The sequence below is a fragment of the Oncorhynchus keta genome, chromosome 34, assembly GCF_023373465.1.
Source record: "Oncorhynchus keta strain PuntledgeMale-10-30-2019 chromosome 34, Oket_V2, whole genome shotgun sequence".
Classification (NCBI taxonomy): Eukaryota; Metazoa; Chordata; class Actinopteri; order Salmoniformes; family Salmonidae; genus Oncorhynchus; species Oncorhynchus keta.
In genome coordinates this window covers 46,658,112-46,683,133 of record NC_068454.1, presented here as the reverse complement: position 1 = coordinate 46,683,133, position 25,022 = coordinate 46,658,112, and the positions used below count along the sequence as shown (strand labels likewise).

The following is a 25,022-nucleotide window of genomic DNA, read 5'->3' as shown; positions in this document are numbered from 1 at the left end:
ATTTTTTCTGCATTTCTTTTGATTTTCGTTTAATAAAGTATAATCTTTCATATATTCAGTGGTGCGAACAAGTATTTGATACACTGCCGATTTTGCAGGTCTGTAATTTTTTACCATAGGTACACTTCAACTGTGAGAGACGGAATCTAAAACAAAAATCCAGAAAATCACGTTGTATTATTTTAAAGTAATTAATTTGCATTTTATTGCATGACATACGTATTGGATCACCTACCAACCAGTAAGAATTCCGGCTCTCACAGACCTGCCAGTTTTTCTTTAAGAAGCCCTCCTGTTCTCCAATCATTAACCTGTATTAACTGCACCCGTTTGAACTCGTTACCTGTATAAAAGACACCTGTCCACACACTCAATCAAACTGACTCCAACCTCTCCACAATGGCCAAGACCAGAGAGCTGTGTAAGGACATCAGGGATAAAATTGTAGACCTGCACAAGGCTCGGATGGGCTACAGGACAATAGGCAAGCAGCTTGGTGAGAAGGCAACAACTGTTGCCGCAATTATTAGAAAATGGAAGAAGTTCAAGATGACGGTCAATCACGCTCTGTCTGGGGCTCCATGCAAGATCTCACCTCGTGGGGCATCAATGATCATGAGGAAGGTGAGGGATCAGCCCAGAACTACACGGCAGGACCTGGTCAATGACCTGAAGAGAGCTGGGACCAGTCTCAAAGAAAACCATTAGTAACACACTACGCCATCATGGATTAAAATTTTGCAGCGCATGCAAGGTCCCCCTGATCAAATCAGCGCATGTACAGGCCCATCTGAAGTTTGGGGATGCTTTTCTGCAAAGGGGACAGGACGACTGCACCATATTGAGGGGAGGATGGATGGGGCCATGTATCGCGAGATCTTGGCCAACAACCTCCTTCCCTCAGTAAGAGCATTGAAGATGGGTCGTGGCTGGGTCTTCCAGCATGACAACGACCCGAAACACACAGCCAGGGCAACTATAAGGAGTGGCTCCATAAGAAGCATCTCAAGGTCCTGGAGTGGCCTAGCCAGTCTCCAGACTTGAACCCAATAGAAAATCTTTGGAGGGAGCTCAAAGTCCGCATTGCCCAGCGACAACCCCGAAACCTGAAGGATCTGGAGAAGGTCTGTATGGAGGAGTGGGTCAAAAACCCTTCTGCAGTGTGTGCAAACCTGGTCAAGAACTACAGGAAACGTTTGATCTCTGTAATTGCAAACAAATGTTTCTGTACCAAATATTAAGGTCTGCTTTTCTGATGTATCAAATACTTATGTCATGCAATAAAATGAATGCAAATGAATTACTTATTAAAAATCATACAATGTGATTTTCTGGATTTTTGTTTTAGATTACGTTTCTCACATTTGAAGTGTACCTATGATAAAAATTACAGACCTCTACAAATCAAACCAAATCAAATTTTATTTGTCACATACACATGGTTTGTAAGTAGGAAACACTGCCGATTTAGCATATTATCAAATACTTGTTCTCCCTACTGTGCTAGTCAAACGTTTGGACACATCCAGGGTTTTTCTATATTTCTACTATTTAATACATTTTAGAATAATAGTGAAGACATCAACTATGGAATCATGTAGTAACCAAAAAAAGTGACACAACTAAATATATTTTAAATTCTTCAAAGCAGCCACCCTTTGCCTTGATTAGAGCTTTGCACACTCTCAACCAGCTTCAACTGGAATGCTTTTCCAACAGTCTTGAAGGAGTTCCCACATAATATGCTGAACACTTGTTGGCTGCTTTTCCTTTACTCTGCGGTCCAACTCATCCCAAACCATCTCAATTGGTTTGAGGTCGGGTGATTGTGTAGACCAGGTCATCTGATGCAGCACTCCAACACTCTCCTTCTTGGTCAAATAGCCCTTACACAGCCTGGGGGTGGGTTGGGTCATTGTCCTGTTGAAAAACAAATGATAGTCCCACTAAGCGCAAACCAAATGGGATGGCGTATCGCTGTAGAATGCTGTGGTAGCCATGCTGGTTAAGTGTGCCTTTAATTCTAAATAAATCACTGACAGCATCACCAGCAAAGCACCCCCACACCATCACACCTTCTCCATGCTTCACGGTGGGATCCACACCTGCGGAAATCATCCATTCACCTTCTCTGCATCTCACAAAGACACTGCGGTTGGAACCAAAAATCTAAAATTTGACAGATTTTCAGCTGTCTAAAGTGCATTACTCGTGTTTCTTGGCCCAAGCAAGTCTCTTCTTATTATTGGTGTCCTTTCATAGTGGTTTCTTTGCAGCAATTCGAGCATGAAGCATTCACGCAGTCTCCTCTGAACAGTTGATGTTGAGATGTATCTGTTACTTGAACTCTGTGAAGCATTTATTTTGGCTGCAATTTCTGAGGCTGGCAATGCTAATGAACTTATCCTCTGGAGCATAGGTACCTCTGGGTCTTCCTTTCCTGTGGTGGTCCTCATGAGAGCCAGTTTCATCATAGCGCCTAATGGTTTTTGTCACTGCACTTAAAGAAATGTTCAAAGTTCTTGAAATTTTCTGTATTGACTGACCTTAATTTCTTAAAGTAGTGATGGACTGTCATTTCTCTTCACTTATTTGAACTGTTCTTGCCATAATATGGACTTGGTCTTTTACCAAATAGGTTTATTTGGTAAAACAACACAACTGATTGGCTCAAACGCATTAAGAAGGAAAGAAATTCCACAAATGGACTTTTAACTGTTCAGACCTGTTAATTGAAATGCATTCTAGGTGACTAACTTATGAAGCTGGTTGAGAGATTGCCAAGAGTGTGCAAAGCTTTTTTGGTTACTACATGATTCTATATGTGTTATTTCGTAGTTTTGATGACTTCATTATTATTCTACAATGTCAAAAAAATCTTCCCATAAGGTCAAGCAAAGAGGCACTGAGTTTGAAGGTAGGCTGTGAACTACATCCACAGGTACACCTCCAATTGACTCAAATAATGTCAATTAGCCTACCAGAAGCTTCTAAAGCCATGACATCATTTTCTGGAATATTCCAAGCTGTTTAAAAGCACAGTCAATTTAGTGTATGTAAACTTCTGACCCACTGGAATTGTGATGCAGTGAATTACAAGTGAAATAATCTGTCTGTAAACAATTGTTGTAAAAATTACATGCACAAAGTAGATGTCCTCACCGACTTGCCAAAACTATAGTTTGCTAACAAGACACTTGTGGATTGGTTGATAAACAAATGTTAATGACTCCAACCTAAGTGTACGTAAACTCTCGACTTCAGCTGTGTATATATAGTGCTTTTGGAAAGTATTCAGACTCCTTGACTTTGTCCACATTTTGTTACATTACAGCCTTATTCTAAAATGTGTTAAAACAATTGTTAACATTTCATCAATCTATGCACTATACCCCATTATGACAAAGCAAAAACAGGTTTCAGACCCTTTCCTCAGTACTTTGTTGAAGAAACTTTGGCAGAGATTACAGTCTTTAGTCTTCTTGGGTATGACACTACAAGCTTCGCACGCCTGTATTTGGGAAGTCTCTCCCATTTTTCTCTGCAGATCCTCTCAAGCTTTGTCAGGTTGGATTGGGAGCGTCGCTGTACAGCTATTTTCAGGTCTGTCCAGAGATATTTGATCGGGTTCAAGTCCGGGCTATGGTTGGTACTCTCAAGGACATTCCGAGACATGTCCTGAAGCCACTCCTGCATTGTCTTAGCTGTGTGCTTAGGGTCGTTGTCCTGTTGGAAGGTGAACCTTCGCCCCCAGTCTGAGGTCCTGAGCACTCTGGAGCAGGTTTTCCTCAATGATCTCTCTCTACTTTTCTCTGTTCATCTAGCCCTCGATCCTGACTAGGCTCCCAGTCCCTGCCTCTGAAAAACATCCCCACAGTATGATGCTTCCCCCACCATGCTTCACCGTAGGGATGGTGCAAGGTTTCCTCCAGACGTGACGCTTTGCATTCAGGAAACCGAGTTCAATCTTGGTTTCATCAGACCAGAGAATCTTGTTTCTCATGGTCTGAGAGTCCTGTGCTCAATTTCAAGTCTCATAGCAAAGGGTCTGTATACTTATGTAAATAAGGGATTTCTGTTTCTATTTTTGAAGAACATGTTTTCACTTTGTCATTCTGGGCTATTGTGTATAGATTGATAGGGGAACATTTAATTTAATCAATTTTAGAAAAAGGATCTAACAAAATGTGGAAAAAGTCAAGGGGTCTGAATAATTTCCGATTGTTACTCAGTGACATTTGTCATGTTCAACGTTGTTCAATGTTCAACGTTCTCTTCACAGAAGTGTTTGCATAATAAGAAGCTGCCCAAGATCCCTGACAGTCCAAACCGCCTCCTACCACAACTTCCACAGGTACGCTGCCTAACATCAGTCTCCCAGGCTTTGGCAATTGCTAACCAGTAAGCCTATCTAACAGACGAGTTTGTCCAATATAGGCTAAGCATAATGTCTTGGTTTTGCTTCATAGAAAGTGTGGGTGGTGTAACTCAAATAACTAACCATCTAATTGTTACATTTCCAATTATTTTTGATTTATTAGTCCCATACTCTCTCGTTTTGCACTAAACTATTAATTTATATCTGTCTTCAAAGATCCGCTCCAAACCCCAGTGGCAGGAGACAGCTCCTGCCTTTGTCCTGCAGCCGCCAGTCAGAGGAGAGTCCCATGGCTTTGGGGCGGCAGTTAGACTGTCCAGTAAGTTATGTCCTCACTGATATAGGCTAGTAGCAAATAGGACATAGTTTCAACTTCGTTATAGTTTTTAAAACATAATTAACCAAAGGTGACTCAAATGGGGAACAGCATATATGTTGCAATCAATGAGTAGACATAGCTTCTTACAAAAACAACTATACTTGTTGAACATACACACACCCTCCACAAACTGTAAATTGAGTGGTAAAAAAATTATGGATTTTGTAACTGACTTCCCTCACCATGTTTTTTTCTTAGCCTCACATACTGTAACTGCGTGGAATATAATCCCTTCATCCCAATGCCCCATATGTTTCTTTGTGACCAATATGATAAAGTCCATCCACTGTATCTGTGTGGATAAGGCAATAATATGCTTTATAATCCCCCCTATAAGTGTCTTATGTGACCTATAATGACGTGTCTCCACTGTCCACTGTAGGAGATGTGCTGGGTGGAGGGTCGGGAACCAGGCGTTACCAGAGCCTGAGCAGAGGCCTGGAGGACTCCCAGAGCAGAGAGGCCGGCCTGTCATCAGAGTCCTCCAAACATCGCAGCAGTAGCCACACTCAGCCCAAAAAAGACCGGGAGCAGTTCCGCAGTGCCCTGGTCAGCATAATCCTGTGAGTCCAATCAAATAATCAATCAATCCATATATTGCCTATTCATCCCCTTCCATCCAAGCATCCACATACCGACTCACCCGACATTCGTTAGCACTTTTCAACATACAACATTCTCCTTTCACTAAATTACCCCCTGTTTCAGGCAGCATGAATCTGCCAGTGGCAAAACCATTTTGGAGGACAGTCAGCCCCCTACCTGTGGGTCCCCCACAGCTACAGAGAAGGATATCCTGGTAAGGGAAGGTGACATTTTGGTATATATTGTTAATTAATAGGTCAAAAAATGTATGTAGCAACTGTGGATTAGCTCTTTAATGTGTCTTATCTTTTTATGTCCACCTTGTCAGAGATATTACTATTACATTCGCAATGGGATCGACACAGAGCATGTGGCAGCCATGGAGGACTCCTGGCTGGAGAATGTTCTGGACCTGGTGCCCACTCACCTGAAGAGGCTGACTAGGACCATAGAGCTGCTATCAGACGAGATGAAGGAGGACTACCTGCTCAGTGTGAAGAAAGCCATCGGTACCTAACCCAACACAAATCCATCTGTGTTCTTTAAGTTATCATTAAGACATATCTGTCTGTAGACTGAGATTTTTCTCTAGATTCTGTTCTAAATGTGCATATCTATTATTAGTCTTTTGCTGCACAGTCTTGCTTTTTAATTAGTCATGTTGTTTTGTTGCCGCTGTTTGCAGTGGATTTCGTACTTCGGGACCCGAGGGAAAACGATGAAGACAAGGTCAAAGATGTTCCTCCTCACAGAGTTGAGTAAGTCCCATAAAATGGAGAGAATGTGACAATGTGTGCAGTACTTTGAAATACACTTGGTCCTATTACATGGACAGAAACCACATGGGCTCAGATTAATTGGCTATAGAAAAAAAGGAATGTTTCCTTAGTGTTTTGTTGCTCCCGAACTATTGTTTAATAAAGCAACATTTTGACCGTCATGGTCTTCAGTTACTTGACGAAGACCATGTTGGTTGAAATGTTCTAAGTAGCCTTTTTTGTCAAATTGTATTCCTCTTAAAAATATTAAACTTCTTCTTATCCTCTTTTCCTTGCTGTACATCATTTAAGAATGGAGGTGGTCCCTAAACCATGGAACAAATCATTCCTTCATGCCCAAAAGAGGATGAGAGATAAGTTGCATTCCATCAACCCCACTATGCTGTCAGTGCTGGACCTGTGGCATGTGTCTTTCAAGTGAGAACACTTCTATCATATCCTTCTATCCTATTCTTATAGTCTTATTTCTTTCTATAATTTTCTTCTCTTTCATGGTCCCAAGCCTTTATATTCAGTATTGCCATCTTTTCTGCTCTATGTCTGCCTCTCTTTTTCTTTAATCTCTCACCCCCTGCGTTCTCCTTGTAGGAAGATGCGTCTCATCGATGTTGAGGAGTTCCAGAACAGGCAGGAGTCTATGGAGCTCTCCATCTTCCAGCATCTAGTCACCAGACACATTGAGTGTGCCAAGGACATCCTCCTCAAAAAGTACGAGTACATGTAATAGAGTAGGTCCCCACTGGGCTAGAACCAGTGACCTGCATACTAACACTTTACACTTACATTTCCTGTCGCCCCACAAAAGCCATGTCCCTTGCTGAAAAAGGAAACAACTACTTCAGGTCTCAGGAGGATTGATGTCACTTGCAGGATGAATACTACTACTAGCAAGCGATTCCACATGGACTTTTGTTAGTTTCTGACAAACAATGAAAAACTAACAGACAAGTAGTCAAAGCTCAAACCATGTTTATTCACCCACTGGGTCAAAAGGCTGCAAAGACATGTTTACTCAAGCACATATATTTATACCCTCCTAGGCGGAGTCCACTCCTTGCAACTCTAGACAGCCAATGCATCTCTTTTGCTAGGCAAGACCTTAAGTGGTGACTGTTCCTTCTCACTTCATCTGACCTGACCTCGGCCCAAATCCTCACAACTTCTTAAATCATGGCTGTCCTACCTTATCTTTTACTGAAACCAGACGGTTACCATTTTCCTCTCCCTATAGGATCCTTGAGATTTAACAATAACATGTTCTAACAGAATGGAAACTCTCTGCACTCCTCCTTCCTCACTCAGTAACTTTCCATACACCTAGTTGTTATCCCTCCATTGACCTCAACATATACATTCATTATACAGCAAACAAATAAGTTCTAATTTTTAATATGGTAACATGAAAAAGCATATTTCATGCTATAATCCAACACTTGATACCAGTGGAGGCTGCTGAGGGAAGGACAGCTCATTATAATGGCTGGAACAGAGCAAATGGAATGGCATCATGGAAACCTTAGGTGTTTCTCAAAATGCATACTACCGTGCTCTGAGCACGCAAATTGGGGCATGGCAGGGTCAGAGTAACAATCAAGGTATGTGAAATGGAGCACGCATTCGAGAAGCGTACTTCGTTTGTAAACATTTTGAAGCATGCATCGATGCAAGCTTCAACGGAAAGTATGCAAAGAAATATGACGCAGCAAAGTAAAAAATGACGCACGATTTCTTTAAATCAATGGCGGACATTATATGAGCTGAAGCGATAATGAAATGCTGACTATTCACATGTCATATGTTGCCTGACCACACTATTTTATCTTGATACATGCTGTGTTAGTTTTGGCATGTTTACCTGCCTACGTACTATAGATCGCAAGGCCATGAGTCAATAGGGCTAACTGTCTAGTCCTTCTGTAGCTCAGTTGGTAGAGCATGGCGCTTGTAACGCCAGGGTAGTGGGTTCGATTCCCGGGACCACCCATACGTAGAATGTATGCACACATGACTGTAAGTCGCTTTGGATAAAAGCGTCTGCTAAATGGCATATATTATTATTATTATTACTGTTAGCTAGCTAGAAAGCCACAAAGAATTGTTAGGTAGCTACCCAAGAAGAATTGACATCTATCTTGCATAATATTTGTTTTTTTGTTCATTTTTACTTGTTAAACAACCTGACTAGATAGATTTTTATGATTCACATATAGCTAGCTGATAGTTTTGAAGTAAAACGGTTGCTTTGTGTATATCTTGTTTGGTCTATTGTTGCCATTGTCCTGGCTGGAAGAAGGTTCAGTGAATGGGGAGGTGAAACGTGAGGTAATACAGTAGGGGGAGTGCTTCTGAAATGTAATGTTTTATGCATTCTCCACACTCACATCCTCACAAGAACTTACACAAGAGAGCAACGTCGGAGATTACACTTGGAGCATGAGAGTGTGGAGCACAGTAGAATGCATATTGAGAAACACCCCATGTGTTTGATGTATTTGATACCATTCCACTTATTCCGCTCCAACCATTACCATGAGCCTGTCTTCCCCAATTAAGGTGCCACCAACCTCCTGTGCTTGATACAACCGAACACCTAAAAATAACTGTAGCAGGCTTCCGTGGTGGCATGTCAGTGAAAAGTAGCATCTTAGTCGGGCTGTTTCTTGTCTTCCATTTCTAACCTATACCCTAACTTTGTGCTTATGAACAGGTGGTTTCCCGAAGTTCAGCACATTTACTACCAGGGGAACAAACGCAAGCTGGTCCCCAGCAACACCAACGCAGCCAAACTGCAGTCCTTCTTCAACTGTGTGGCTGCCCTGATGGCCTCACAGCTCCAGAGTCTAGCACTGGAGTCCATCCAGGATTACACACACCTCATTTCCCAGGACCCGGTAACTACAATACACACACACACACACACACACACACACGCACACGCACACGCACACGCACACGCACACACACACACACACACACACACACACACACACACGCACGCTCAGTGTATGCCAGTCATTTTGATTTTGGGGTCCTATCTCCCAGTACTCGGTGAGGGCCTATGAGCACCCTGGCTTTGTCCTGCGTCTGATCCTGGATCAGAATGACATCAAGTTTGAGCCTGACTTCAAAGACTTTGAGGTCATCCTTCTCAACGTCTACGACATCATGCTGAAATCTATCAGCTTGGTGCCGCGCGTGGAGACCAAGCTCTACTCAGAATGGGTAATATATACGTGTGTGTGTGTGTGTGTTGGGATGACAGTGCCACTGTGTATCTCTTTGGCTTGAATTTGAGAAGTAGACATCCTACTGTGTTTGTGTGTCTGTCACTTACCCTCACAATTTACTGCACGAGTGTAAGACTTTAACACCCACCATATCACCTCATCCACCTTCCATCCTACAACACTCTTCCCAAGCCGGGCTGCCAGAGCGGGGGCACACTCAAGCCCATCATCCTCCCAGAGATCATGCAGGCCCAGCAGGAGGAGGTGAGGAGGGTAATCTGGGAGGAGAGCGCCGGGCCTCTGGACCATGTGCGACTCTACGACAAGTACGCTCCCCTGGTGTCCCAGCAGGCCCAGGATGACGTGGAGCAGTTCCTCCGCGAGCAGCATTCCTTCCCAGAGATCATGATAGAGGTCACCCGTTACCAACAGCTGGCAGATGAGATCCAGTACAGCTCCAGCAAGGTGTGGATCTAGTTTATACCGAATGCTACATTTTAGTCCATTTTAAAGATACCCCATGGAAGTTGAATTGCTCATTTTGGCCTCCCCCATCCCACCATACGCCTCTTTATTAACAGAGTTACGTAAAATAAGTACACCTACATTCAAAAGTAAATTAAACTAAGGAAGGTGAAACACATTTTATCTTTATTGAGGACATTTAGGCCTGGGAGATGATAAATATACAAAATGGGGATATACTCGATAGATACTGGGTGCCTGAGGGTATGGACTGTTTGGATTTGTTTGGAGGATATGCTTCACTGCAGTCATTTTGAGCAGTGATAGGCTATTGCAACCACTGTTGGTATTGCGCTTGATAAAGTGTTGCTAGGATTTAGGGATTACAACACTAGTTTCAAGCAGCATTGTTAACAAGCTTTGGCCATTCAAACATTGTTTGCAATAGAGATTTTTTTTTCATTGTCTTCTCTTCCCTGCCATATTGTGCACAACAGGTGGTGCGCCTGGGTATGTTTGAAGTGCACTGCCATGAACTGGTCCGTGCCCTGGTGAAGCGTGCCGAGGGACTGCGGCAACATCTGGTCACACATATGTTGGAAAACCACCAGGAAATGAACAAGAAGTGAGTCACTTTTCTACCATTCTCTCAGAATGAACCTTAGGTCTAAACAAAGCACACACAAAAATCATCCCTGTTGCCATTGCAGAAAGTGCTCTGTCAGAGTGAAGGTTCTCCTCAAGAAATACCTTGGGCATAAAAATACGTTCTGCAATCAAACTTCTCACTTTTGACTAGGGATGGGCGATATATCGGTGAACATATCGGAATCGGACAATATTAGCTAAAAATGCCATCATCGGTATCGGCCGATGTCTAGTTTAGCGCCTGATGTGAAAAACCGATGTCAAAGCTGATGTTCATACCTATATAACGAAGGTACGTGACGTAATGACGCCACGTAAAATGTTGCGCTATACGTGCAACACAGCATTCCTAACTAGCCCACAATGTCTGCTGTGAGGATCAAGCAGTCATTTGAAAGAGTAACAACATTTTAATGAGACAACTCAAAGGCGAAATCCATTATAGCCAAGATAATGGAATTCATTGCCCTTGACAATCAACCGTTCTCTGTTGTAGGTGATATTATTTCTTTCCGACTTGTCGAGCACCAGTTAACACTACCAAGTGCGCTATTATTCCGATGTTGTCCTACCGGAGTTACACAGTAATAGCGTCACAACATACATACTATGGAATGCCGTTTGGATCTTTGCGTGTCAAAAAAGATACAGTAGCACTGTCAAAGCTGTACAAAAAAGTCAGCAAACAAGCAAACTTCGGCCACGAATGATGTGTTTACAATACCGCGTTGGTGATAAAGCATAATGTGTTCGACCACAACTCCTGGGGTAGCTAGCTTTAGCTTGGTACCTAGCTAGCACCAATACAACCAGTCTGAAAACAATGACCAGTAAAAACTTGCAGTCATTTTCATTATTCTTAGCAATGATTTTGGAATCCTTGTGAGTAAGTATTAGCTGGGTTGCCACTTGTTGTTCGCCTATTGAAATTGAACTTCAGGTCATGAAAATAAATAGCTAGCCAGCTACTTAACCCTGTTGCCCAAAGCTAACGTTATAAGCAGCCAGCTAGCTTCATCTGGCTAGTGAGGCTTGACCAGACCGGGTTACGTGTTCGTAAGCTAGCCACAATAAGAATTAGGCACAATAGTAGAATTTTCGGTTTGCCTTCAAAATAAAAGTATGTCATTGACAGTGTTGCAAATGAATACAAATAGTAGAATTATGCCATACTTTTATGAAGGCTAACCGCAAAGTCCACTATTGTGGCTAATCCTTATTGTGGCTAGCTTCACATTAATCAAATAAGAATTGTATTATAAATTAGGGTTATTTTAGATGATGACACCTAGCTATATAGTCAACTGGTTAACTATAGCTACTGAAACAGATTATTTCGTTTTGCTATGTTTTTGAGGAAGAACATTGTTTGCATCCATGAGCTAGCTAGCTTTTTTTTAATGAGCAGCACTGTAGGTCCGCGAGACAACTTTAACAGCATCATAGCATACGTTTCGATGAATCGTTGTGACATATGAAATACGAGTGATAGTGTAATAACTACGTAAAAAATGTATGAATGCTTTAAATTATTATGTGACGTGCAGTCATATTCAGGTCCTGATTGGTCAACAAGCTTATTTGACACATCAAATAGTGTTAAATAGTATGTTAATTGACACGCAAAGACCCTAACTACGTTCCATAGAAATCCTGGTTGAGAATGAAATGACTGAACAAATGAACTAAGGAATCATCACAGCAAGTGAAATAAATAGGTTTTGATTATGTTTTACTGGTAATGGCGACATACCTAAATGCCAACAAAATAACTTTTTGGTGTGTGTGTGTGTGTGTAAACTTTATTTAACTAGGCAAGTCACTTAATAACAAATTCGTATTTACAATGACAGCCTACCCCCCGGCCAAACCGGGCGATGCTCGGCCAATTGTGGGCCGCCCTGTGGGACTCCCAATCACGGCCGGATGTGATACAGCCTGGATTCGAACTAGGGACTTTAGTGACGCCTCTCGCACTGAGATGCAGTGCCTTAGACCGCTGCGTCCATGTGTTTGTGTTAAAGCTTAAAAGGCCGCAAAAAATGTAAATTTTGTTTATCTGTATTTTTCTTTGGCAATGAAAATATCGGATATCGGTATCGGGCCAAAATGTCATATCAGTGCATCACTACTTTTGACCAATACCAAATAGAGCGCATGACCTTAGCTGACCCCACTTCGTGAACATGTTTTTTTTTTTTTTTTTTTTTTTTTTTTACAAAAACAAGTGTTATAGAGCTACATTATTGACCTTCAAATCCCAATACCATTCATAGCTCCCTGTAAAGTGCTATCATTCACTAGTCAGACTTTCATGCTCTGGCCTGGCTGTGCTGCCATGACTCTGAGTTCGCTCTAATATGGTCTGACTGCAGGCTCTGTAATGAATTACCAGATCGCATGTCTGTGTGTGTGTGTGTGTCCTGTGTGTGCCTGTGTGTGTGTGACTGCAGGCTCTGTGATGAATTTGAGAAGATCGCAGATAATGCACTGAGCACCCCTCCCAACACACAGGAACTGATGGAGCTCAAGGTAAGGTCCCCCGTTACACTCACTGCTGTAGTGTGTATCAAGAGTGATTCGAAACCCAGACATAAAATACCATGATTTGGGGCATTTCCAGACTGTAAACTATAGAACAGTCCTTTGGAGGAATGATTGTTGACAGATTTGACATTTGTATATTTTTTATTTATTTATTTTATTTCACCTTTATTTAACCAGGTAGGCAAGTTGAGAACAAGTTCTCATTTACAATTGCGACCTGGCAATCTAAAATAATAATCTAAAAATAATAATACCAAAATTACTGGAATCTTGAGTAATTTTGGTAATTAACAGAATATCTATAGCAATAGTTGCGGTAGATCGAACTCGACCAAAACAATGGAATTGCCATGGAAACACGTGGGGGAAAGGGTCGTGGGGGAAAGATCCTGAATCTCCTCATTGCCCCCCAGAAAAAGTAGCCTACATTTAGGCTATTGTTTATATGTGAATTTCACAGAGTAAAATGATTGTATGGATGTCAACCCCAACGCATGTTCATGTTCATGTCATCGTCACCAATCAACTGCATTATGGTTAAAAACGACTTTGACTACCACCAACGATTTCTGTATGCTAGCTATGCTAACCAGCTTATTGACAGGTTGATTGTTTAGCAATAAAAACAATGTGCACACAACCATGGGACACAACAGATGAGGTTGGCTTAGATTGTTGACAACAGGTAAGCTATATTTCATCTCCAATGTTTATTGAAAAGACAAATACATTTGCAGAATGACCACTCGTTGTTTCTCAAATACTTTGTTAGTTGTTGGTTAGCTAGCGAATTTTAGGCATATTAGCATTGACATGAAATCAGTCAAAACACCTCAAAACAAGACATGATCTCAATCGTGGACTACAGGAAAAGGAGGGTCGAACACGCCCCCATTCACATGGATGGGGTTGTAGTGGGGCGGGTCGAGAGTTTCAAGTTCCTTGGTGTCCACATCACCAACAAACTATCATGGTCTAAGGTTGTGAACAAGGCACGACAACATATTTTCTCCCTCAGGAGACTGAAAAGTTTTGGCATGGGTCTCCAGATCCTCAAAATGCACTATCAAGATAATCCTGACCCGTTGCATCACCGCCTGGTATGGCAACAGCTCGGCATCCAACCGTAAGGCGCTACACAGGGTAGTGTGTACGGCCCAGTACACCACTGGTGCCAAGCTTCCTGCCATCTAGGACCTATATATTAGGCGGTGTCAGAGGAAGGCCCAAAAAATGGTCAAAGACTCCAGTAACTCCAAGTCCTAGACTGTTCTCTCTGCTACTGCACGGCAAGCGGTACCGTAGCGCCAATTCTAGGTCCAAGAGGCTCCTGAACAGCTTCTATTCCCAAGACGTAAGAGTGCTGAACAATTATTCTAATGGCCACCCCCCACTATTTCCATTAATTTTTGTTTTTACACTGCTGCTACTCTCTGTTTATTAACTATGCTAAGGGATTGTAAAAGTAAGCATTTCACCTGTTGTATTCGGCGCATGTGACATAAAATGTGATTTGACTTGATTTGATTTAAAGATGACGCAAGCCACTTACGATTCCCCACATTACAGTTTCTTGTCATTCTTGCTAGGAATCTGGCCATACAGAATCACAACAACAGGCAGACTTCTGCCCCATGGAATGCGCACATTGTTTTCGTCACGTTGTCAGCCAACCCATTTATAGGAATGTTAGTTAGCATTTAGCAGACACTTCTTCTAAACCTGAAAAGGGACAACATCTAAATGTTTTGCACCGAAAACAGTCAAATACATACATCTTGAAGGATTTGACGAATATCCTCTTTGTTATATCAAATTGTTTGAATGTGCACCAATATGCTCAATGGGATGATCTGCGCTCCATTGACTCCTTTACTGCATCTACAGTTGAATTCGGAAATTTACATACACCTTTTCCAAATACATTTAAACTCAGTTTTTCACAATTCCTGACATTTAATCCTGGTAAGAATTCCCTGTTTTAGGTCAGTTAGGATCACCACTTTATTTTAAGAATGTGAAATAGTAGAGAGAATTATTTATTTCAGATTTTATTTCTTTCCTCACATTCCCAGTGGGTCAGAAGTTTACATACACTCAATTAGTATCTGGTAGCATTGTCTTCAAAATGTTTAACTTGGATGAAACGTTTCGGGTAGACTTCCACAAGCTTCCCAGCTCCTGACAGAGCTGGTGTAAGTGAGTCAGGTTTGTAGGCCTCCATGCTCGCACATGCTTTTTCAGTTCTGCACACACATTTTCTATGGGATTGAGGTCAGGGCTTTGTGATGGCCACTCCAATACCTTGACTTTGTTGTCCTTAAGTATGCTTGGGGTCATTGTCCATTTGGAAGACCCATTTACGACCAAGCTTTTAACTTGATGTCTTGAGATGTTGCTTCAATATATCCACATCATTTTCTTTCCTCATGATGCCATCTATTTTGTGAAGTGCACCAGTCCCTCCTGCAGCCAAGCACCCCCACAACATGATGCTGCCACCCCTGTGCTTCACGGTTGGGAGGGTATTCTTCGGCTTGCAAGCATCCCCCTTTTTCCTCCAAACATAACAATGTTCATTATGGCCAAACAGTTCTATATTTGTTTCATCAGACAGAAGACATTTCTCCAAAAAGTATGATCTTTGTCCCCATGTGCAGTTGCAAACCCTAGTCTGGCTTTTTTTGTGGCGGTTTTGGAGCAGTGGCTTCTTCTTTGCTGTGCAGCCTTTCAGGTTCAGGTTTTGAATGTTGATATAGGACTCGTTTTACTGTGGATATAGATACTTTTGTACCTATTTCCTCCAGCATCTTCACAAGGTTCTTTGCTGTTGTCCTGTGATTGATTTACACTTTTTGCACCAACGTACGTTCATCTCTAGGAGACAGAATGCGTTTCCTTCCTGAGGGATATGACGGCTGCGTGGTCCCATGGTGTTTATGCTTGCTTACTATTGTTTGTACAGATGAACATGGTATCTTCAGGCGTTTGGAAATTGCTCCCATGGATGAACCAGACTTGTGGAGGTCTACAATCTTTTTTCTGAGGTCTTGGCTGATTTCTTTTGATTTTCCTATGATGTCAAGCAAAGAGGCACTGAGTTTGAAGGTTGGCCTTGAAATACATCCACAGGTACACCTCCAATTGACTCAAATTATGTCAATTAGCCTATCAGAAGCTTCTAAAGCCATGACATAATTTTCTGGAATTTTCCAAGGCACAGTCAACTTAGTGTATGTAAACCTCTGACCCACTGGAATTGTGATACAGTGAATTATAATTGAAATAATCTGTGTAAACATTCTTTGGAAAAATGACTTGTGATATAATCACTCACACCTAACCGACTTGCCAAAACTATTGTTTGTTAACAAGAAATGTGTGGAGTTGTTGAAAAACGAGTTTTAATGTCTCTAACCTAAGTGTATGTAAACTTCCGACTTCAACTGCTTGTATCATATCTTTGGTAATTTATGATTGTATATACAGTCGTGGCCAAAAGTTTTTGACACATTAATTACTACAATGTTTTCTGCTTCAGTGTCTTTAGATATTTTTGTCAGATGTTATTGTGGAATACTGAAGTATAATTACAAGCATTTCATAAGTGTCAAAGGCTGCTATTGACAATTTCTTGAAGTTGATGCAAAGAGTCAATATTTGTATTGTTGACCCTTCTTTTTCAAGACCTCTGCAATCTGCCCTGGCATGCTGTCAATTAACTTCTGGGCCACATCCTGACTGACGGCAGCCCCTTCTTGCATAATCAATGCTTGGAGTTTTTCAGAATTTGTTGGTTTTTGTTTGTCCATCCTCCTTTTGAGGATTGACCACAAGATTTCAATGGGATTAAGGTCTGGGGAGTTTCCTGGCCATGGACCCAAAATATTGATGTTTTGTTCCCCGAGCCACTTAGTTATCACTTTTGCCTTATGGCAAGGTGCTCCATCATGCTGGAAAAGCCATTGTTCGTCACCAAACTGTTCCTGGATGGTTGGGAGAAGTTGCTCTCGGAGAATGTGTTGGTACCATTCTTTATTCATGGCTGTGTTCTTAGGCAAAATTGTGAGTGAGGCCACTCCCTTGGCTGAGAAGCAACCCCACAAATGAATGGTCTCAGGATGCTTTACTATTGGCATGACAGAGGACTGATGGTAGCGCTCACCTTGTCTTCTCTAGACAAGCTTTTTTTCCGGATGCTCCAAACAATCGGAAAGGGGATTTTTCAGAGAAAATGACAGTCCTCAGCAGTCCAATCCCTGTACCTTTTTCAGAATATCAGTCTGTCCCTGATGTTTTTCCTGGAGAGAAGTGGCTTCTTTGCAGCCCTTCTTGACACCAGGCCATCCTCCAAAAGTCTTCGCCTAACTGTGCGTGCAGATGTACTCATGCTGCCATTCCTGAGCAAGTTCTGTACTGGTGGTGCCCCGATCCCGCAGCTGAATGAACTTTAGGAGACGGTCCTGGTGCTTGCTGGACTTTCTTGGGCACCCTGAAGCCTTCTTCACAATAATTGAACCGCTCTCCTTGAAGTTTTTGATGATTCGATAATTGGTTGATTTAGGTGCAATCTTACTGGCAGCAATATCCTTGCCTGTGAAGCCCTTTTTGCACAAAGCAATGATGACGGCATGTGTTTCCTTGCAGGTAACCATGGTTTACAGAGGAAGAAAAATGATTCTAAGCACTACCCTCCTCTTGAAGCTTCCAGTCTGTTATTCAAACTCAATCAGCATGACAGTGTGATCTCCAGCCTTGTCCTCGTCAACACTCACACCTGTGTTAACGAGAGAATCACTGACATGATGTGTGGCAGGGCTGAAGTGCAGTGGAAATGTTTGTTGGGGATTCAGTTTATTTGCATGGCAAAGAGGGACTTTGCAATTGATCTGATCACTCTTCATAACATTCTGGAGTATATGCAAATTGCCATCATACAAACTGAGGCAGCAGACTTTGTTAAAATTAATATTTGTGTCATTCTCAAAACCTTTGGCCACGACTGTACGTATAATATGTATTTTCAATTGTAGTATGCATTGTTTATATATGTCTCCATATTGTTCATGAGTGTCTAGTAGAAGAGAGAGAAAATATCCTAATTGATGAAAAAAACATCTAATTAACAATGGCATAACCTCTGCGCCTCGTCCAACCTTTTACTTTTTTCACAACTGCCACTAGTTTGACACCAAAACATTGACAACAAATACATACTGACATAGTAAAACAAATGTGTAAAACAATGTGAACGATTTAAGCAACAAAATATTATGACCCCATCACTGAAAGAAAGGATAACAAGGTCCATAAGCATTATTTGAACAGAGTGCAGAATTCCAGGCACTAAATCAGACTGGTGGAATAAGAACATCAGTCATGATGTTCTCTTCTACACAGAAAGTCATACAAAATTATTGCCTGATGATTTTCAGAACTTCCTAATACCTTTCTGATGGATTTTAGTCATTTCAAACTAATCTTCCTTCATATTGAAATACGGCCAAAAGTACTGTCAGACTGATTTGTTAATAGACAATCATTGTCCCAATTAATAAAGTAAACATTGGCTGTTGATTACATCCCTTTTTTTACATGGTGTTTTATATTGAAATGGGGTCGCGGGACAAAAAGGTTTGGTAGCTCCTGCTCTACGGGGGCGTATCAAAGTTCCAGAGTTGGATCTCTGCTGATTTTAGAGTTAGGATCCAATTTGTTAACATTACCAACAGAGTAAATGGTTTCTCCACTAAAAAAATGAGAGAGGTGGTTCGCCACATTGTGGACTGGTTGTGCCACTATGTAAGAAAAAGAAGAGAAAAAAATACAATTTTTGTTGTCATCATATTTATTTGTTATCATACAAGGCAACATGTTTCTTTAGATTGCTAGAAATGGCAGTTACTGGTGTTCAAAAAAATATTGAGTCCAAAGGGGCACTGCCCACCTCCGGGCCTACCCCCGGCCATACTTAGCAGCACCACCTTCTTAAAAAATCACCCGCTGCTGGTGATTTGCAGGGTGTCCAGTGATACAAGTAAAAGGAGGGCTGTAATTGGTTTTATTGCCTTCTATGCCAATTTCTCCATATAAAATGGGCCATAACTTTAAAACTTGCTGATATCCCACTCTGAAACTTTGATATGCCAGTAGAGTTTATTTTGTTCAACAATATATTGAAAAATGTGCCAAATCAATAGACAAATATTTTCAATAATAGGGATGTTTACGTTTAACCGTTAATTGTTTAGACAGCAAAAATACATTTGACCGGTGATGCTTATCAGTATAGGTTAATTTGCATAATTTTGTGGAATTTTATTTTTCACACGCGCACAGCATACAGTCTAGTTTGAGGAGCGGAATAGCCTACCACCTGTCAGACAGTGAAAGTATCTCCTCAAAAAGCCTGTAGGCTATTGGAGTGAAACCTGGTGGCCACGATTAAAAATGAGCTATTTTTATTCAGAAATCTCTTCTCGTAAAGCACGCCTCCCATTCTCCTTTCGGATGCATAGGCTATAGCCTTCCTACCGTTGACTATCTGTTAGTCATCCAACAGTGCAGTGTTTAATTTGAACAGGATCCGGCACCTCTCAAATTTGACTTTGTTTGTTCCTGCACCCATTTGCCCAGATCCGGTACCTTTCGCAGCATGATTTATTAATTATTTCGCTATTCGCACTGTAGACATTCTAATAATAGCGATCAGCATTAAATAAAGTTGCCTCCTCGTTATTTCTCCCAACCACCAGAAAGACCATCATGTAAAAGCGTGGTGATCCTTCTATGTAATCATCCTATCCTGCCACACTGATTCCAGACCTACTCTCTTATTTGTACATAGAGGTTATGGGAAGTGCCAGTGGGGTAAGTAACTGATCTTGACACAGATCTTGGTAGTGGTGGTCAGCTAGTGAAGAGGTCCCTACGTAATCATGTCACGTAGCCTAGTCTAGTCGTCTCCCTAATGAATTTGAATCGTGGGAAAGCCAAGTCTAAAAATCCAGAGAAAGATGGTGAATCCAGAAGGCTACTTAACAGCTTCTACCCCCAAGCCATAAGACTGCTGAACAGTCTTTTTTTACACTGTTGCCACTCGCTGTTTTTTTACTGTGCATAGCATAGTCACTTTACCCCTACTTACATGTACAGTACCAGTGAAAAGTTTGGACACACCTTCTCATTCCAGGGTTTTTCTTTATTTTTTTCAAATTTTCTACCTTGTAGAATAAAAGTAAAGACATCAAAACTATAAAATAAAACATTTGGAATCATGTAGTAACCAAAAAAGTGTTGAACAAATCAACATTTATTTTATATTAGAGATTCTTCAAAGTAGCCACCCTTTGCCAGCCACATGCCAGCAAACACATCTGTAAATAAAGTAAGCATCACTATGACCTTCTAGTTTCCTATTCCCAGAATTTACCACATTCTATCCCACTTTACCAGGCGTTTGTGGACAAGGTGGAGGCCACGGAGATGCCCCTCCTGGAGACCAAGCTGTCAGAGTCCAAGACCCGTCTGTGTTTCCTAGTGGACTATGTCACCTTCTCCCCTCTGGACATGCGCCTCAACCGGCAGACCTTCCAGTGGCACACACGAATGCCCTCCATCTTCGAGGAGCACCGGCAGATCACCAGGGAGAAGACAGAGCAGTACCAGGGTGGCCTTAAGGTCAGTTTGACAGCAGAGGGAGGGAGAGTGAAAGTTAAAAAAACAAAAACATATTGGGTGTATTCATTAGTGCTCATTGTCGTAAAACACTGCAACTGAAAACAAAAATTAGTGTTTATTATTGGACCAGGTCTAGGTAGTCCCTCCCTGTTTCATTCTGTTTTCGTCAGTTTAGTGCCTGATGAACATGACCCTGATAATCTGTCTAAGCCACTCTTGAAAGTTAACAGTACACCAAAACCCTCACAATAACCTAAAACAACCAATTATCCTCCACCTCACATCAATGACATACAGTACTTTCTATTAAAATGACCTTGCAACAAAACTCCAGCATAAATCACTACAGATCACCATTAATTTAAAAAGTTGTCATGTCCAGACCATTTATTAACTCTATTTATTCAGGGTAGCCCAATTGAGACCACAGTCTCATTCCCAATGGTGCCCTGAGTACAAACATTGTCTCACAAACAGGAAGAAAAATGTACCTTACAAATAAAACCAGAAGAATATTAATAACCACAAGGCACAACCTCAACACCACAATGTCAACAAATAAACCACTACCATCAATCGAAACAACTGCAATCCTCTATTCATTCAACACCTGAGTCCTAAACTCCCCAAGTGGCACCAGGGAACAAGATGCAAGGAATTGAGTAGGTTATTCCAACAATGTCGGCACTAAAACTAAAGGAGGATTTACCTAAATTGGTCAAGACCCGAGGGACCTCAAGAGTTAACCAATCCTGCGAGCGGATTTGGTAGCTCATTCTTGTATCCGTTAGCAACGCAATAAGTAAATTGGAAGCTTGTGTAGAAGAGCTTTGTAAACAAAAAAATTATAATTAAGTGATCTTTGGGACTTTAATGAGGACCAGCAAACCTTTTGATACAGGATGCAGTGGTTAGTATTAAAACTGTAACCTGTGATAAAGCGAAGGGCACTACCGTAGACAGCATCCAAAGTTTTAAGAGTAGTGGCTGCTGCAAACTGGTAAATGGTGTCACCATAGTCAAGAACTGTCAGGAAAGTTGACTGTACAATCTGCTTCCTGCTATTTAGGGTGAGGCAAGATCTATGTAAGAAAAAAAAAGAAGACTTTAAATCTTTGCTTTTCAACTTGGTCAGTCATATATATTATGTTTAAACATTAAGTCTGTCAATCCATGCCCAGATATTTATAGGTGGGAACCCGATCGATGGGAGAACCATCCAATTAATAAACAATTATCTCCAAATGTGTATCTCTCCCACTGTATTTCCTCTTTAGCTGCGGTGTGAGAGGTTTGTGGAGGAGCTAGAGAGCTATGCCAAGCAGGCGGAGGAGTTTGTCACCTTCGGGGACCTGTCCGAGCTCAGCAAGTACCTGAAAAAGGCACAGACCCTTAACTCCAAACTGGACACCGCCATGGAGAAGGTGAGGAGGCTTGGGAACCTCAGCTTTTCGCCAGGGCTCTATGCAATTAGCATGCTTGCTGAAAGGGGTTGATCTGAAAATAACAGTGGACAATAAAATATTATTGTTCTTCTCTGAAATTACTGTAGAGGGCAGCAGAGACAGTGTAATAAAGTGATGATGTGTGTTTGTGTTTACATATGGTGTGCAGGTTCAGTATCTCCAATAACACACACCCTCATGTATTTAAAAAAAACTGTTTCACACTGAGTAATTTCTTTGACAATTAATTAATGATGGCTTTCTTATGTTACCACTGTAAATTGCCCATGGCCGTCCACTTTGCCTTGACAGCTCTGTCTCCACCTCCCTTCCCCCTACAGATCGAAGGCTTCAACCAGGAGGAAGAGGCCTTCAACTGGCCCGTGTCCCAGTACCCACAGCGCAAGAAGGTCCAGGACCGCCTGCTCCCCTTCCTCCGCCTCTACGAGACGGCTGCAGAGTTCCAGAACCAGCACCATAAATGGGTTCACGGGCCACTGTCCGCGGTCAACCCAGACAAGGTGGAGGGCGATGTGGGCAACTATTGGCGTGCCCTTTACAAGCTGGAAAAGGGTTTCGGGGATACGCCCAAGGCTCTGCACATTGCTAGCCGTGTTAAGGCTGAGGTGGAGGCCTTTAAGGAGCACATCCCCCTCGTACAGGTATGTAGCAATTGATTGAAAATCTTTGCACTTGAAAACTTAATCTAACACCTGCCTCAGACCACTCATAGAACAGCTAAGTGTGTTGTTAATGCTTTTTTTGCCCACCAGCGGCACTTAAACACAGAAGATCTCCTCTAAACTTATCCGTCTCACTGTGACCGCCGATAACTTCTGAACAAAGTTGACTACGATTACAAAGTTGCCAATGTCTTTGCAATTGATACAAACAAGCAATGTATAAAATTATGATTCAAATGAAAACCAAGGTGAGTGCATTCAAATATACACTGTGTACAAAATATTAGGAACACCGTTGAGCGTGAAAAACCCAGTAACGTTACAGTTCTTGAAAAACTCAAACCAGTGCACCTGGCACCTACTACCATACCCCGTTCAAAGGCAGCTCTGTTTATAAGCAACTTTACAGTATTTTTTTTTTGTATTGTTATTTCTTTCATCATTAGTGCCCCAGCACGTTTTTTGTGTGTTATGTGTTATTACATACAACTTGAAAGATCCTTTATTCATACCCCCAAGGCAATTGAACTTGTCCCAGAGGCTGCTCCAAGACGCCACCGGCGGAGAAGAGGTATTCAGAGTGAACTTCTAGTCTGACTCAAGAGGAATGCACACCATCCACCGCTTCCGAGTATATTACTCGCTAAGGTTCAATCTCTTAGCAATAAAGTATACCAGCTCAGGGTGAGGATCTCCTTCCATAGAGACATCAGGGACTGTAACATGCTCTTTTTCACGGAATCATGGCTCTCTCAGGATATACTGTCCCCGTCCATATAGCCAGCTGTGTTCTCAGCACATGCTGGCTATATCATGCAGATAAGAATGAACTCTCCAGGAAGAAGAAAGGTGGAGATCTATGTTTCATAATTAACTACTCATGGTGTGATTGTGGTAACGTACAGGAACTCAAGTCGTTTTGTTCACCCATCCTAGAATATCTCACAATCGAATGCTGACTGTATTACCTCTCAACTGAATTCTCTTCGGTTATCGTCACATCCATGTATATTCCTCCTCAAGCGGATACCACGATGGCCCTCAAGGAACTACACTTGACTTTGTGCAAACTGGAAACCGCATAACCTGAGGCTGCATTTATTGTAGCTGGGAACTTTAACAAATTAAATCTGAGGTAAACGCTGACGAGGTTCTATCAACACATTGCTTGTAGTACTCGCGCATCAACAACTCGACCAGTGTTACTCTCCCTTCCAGGGAGGCTACAAGGACCTCCTCCGTCATCTCTTCGGCAAATCAGATAACGACTCCATTCTCCCTTCCTATAGACAGAAACTCAAACAGGATGTTCCTGTGCTAAGGTCTATTCAATGCTGGTCTGACCAATCGTAATCCATGCTTCAAGATCGTTTTGCGTTTGCAAACGACACAACAGTAGTAGAACTGATTACCATCAATGACAAGACAGCCTACAGGGAGGTGAGGGCCCTGGCTGTGACATGGTGAGGTGCAGAGAAGAGACCAGACGAGGAATTAGTGGTTAAGGATAAACATAATACTTTACTGAGAAATGGTAACGGAAGGCTCACGGTAACACTGGGAAAACAACAAACACCAATTCTCAAACTCACTCAGGAGACCAACGCACACGGCACACAATTCAAGCTTAAGCAAAAATCAACAGAAAACACACCTCTTTTAGGGAAATCATATTGAGTAAATAGGACACACCTGACTGTCATTAATGTCTCTAGGATGGTCTCTGCTGCCCTCTGGTGACAGGTGGAGCCATGACACTGACGGAGTGGTGCCAGGTATATTATCTCTCCCTCAACATTAACAAAATTAAGGAGCTGATTGTGGACTTCAGGAGACAGCAGAGAGAGTACGCCCCAATCCATGCTTCAAGATTGTTTTGATCATGTGGACCGAGATATGTTCCGGGTTGCCTATGAGAATAACATTGACGTATACACTGACACACAGACTGAGTTCATCAGGAAGTGTATAGGGGATGTTGTTCCCACTGTGACTATTATAACCTACCCAAAACAAAAAACATGGATCGATGGCAGCATTCGTGGAAAACTCAAAGCACGAATAACTGAATTTAACCACGGCAAGGTGACTGGGAATATGGTTGAATACAAACACTGCAGTTATGCCCTCCATAAGGCAATCAAACAAGTACAGAGACAAAGTGGAGTTGCATATCAATGGCTCAGACACAAGACGTATATGACAG

The 25,022-nt window shown here is 41.9% G+C and overlaps 1 protein-coding gene across 1 annotated transcript in view; it reads left to right on the top strand.

Annotated features, from left to right (window-relative positions):
• LOC118367563 (dynein axonemal heavy chain 7-like) overlaps positions 1–25,022 on the top strand; it is a 238,437-nt gene that overhangs the window by 6,813 nt on the left and 206,602 nt on the right. The window contains 16 exon segments of the mRNA XM_052493948.1: positions 4,283–4,354; positions 4,595–4,697; positions 5,140–5,320; positions 5,466–5,556; positions 5,671–5,851; positions 6,028–6,100; positions 6,413–6,538; positions 6,710–6,829; positions 8,829–9,012; positions 9,164–9,343; positions 9,541–9,813; positions 10,311–10,438; positions 12,915–12,993; positions 20,464–20,688; positions 21,966–22,112; positions 22,475–22,795. Of these exon segments, the coding sequence (XP_052349908.1) occupies positions 4,283–4,354; positions 4,595–4,697; positions 5,140–5,320; positions 5,466–5,556; positions 5,671–5,851; positions 6,028–6,100; positions 6,413–6,538; positions 6,710–6,829; positions 8,829–9,012; positions 9,164–9,343; positions 9,541–9,813; positions 10,311–10,438; positions 12,915–12,993; positions 20,464–20,688; positions 21,966–22,112; positions 22,475–22,795 (2,484 nt within the window).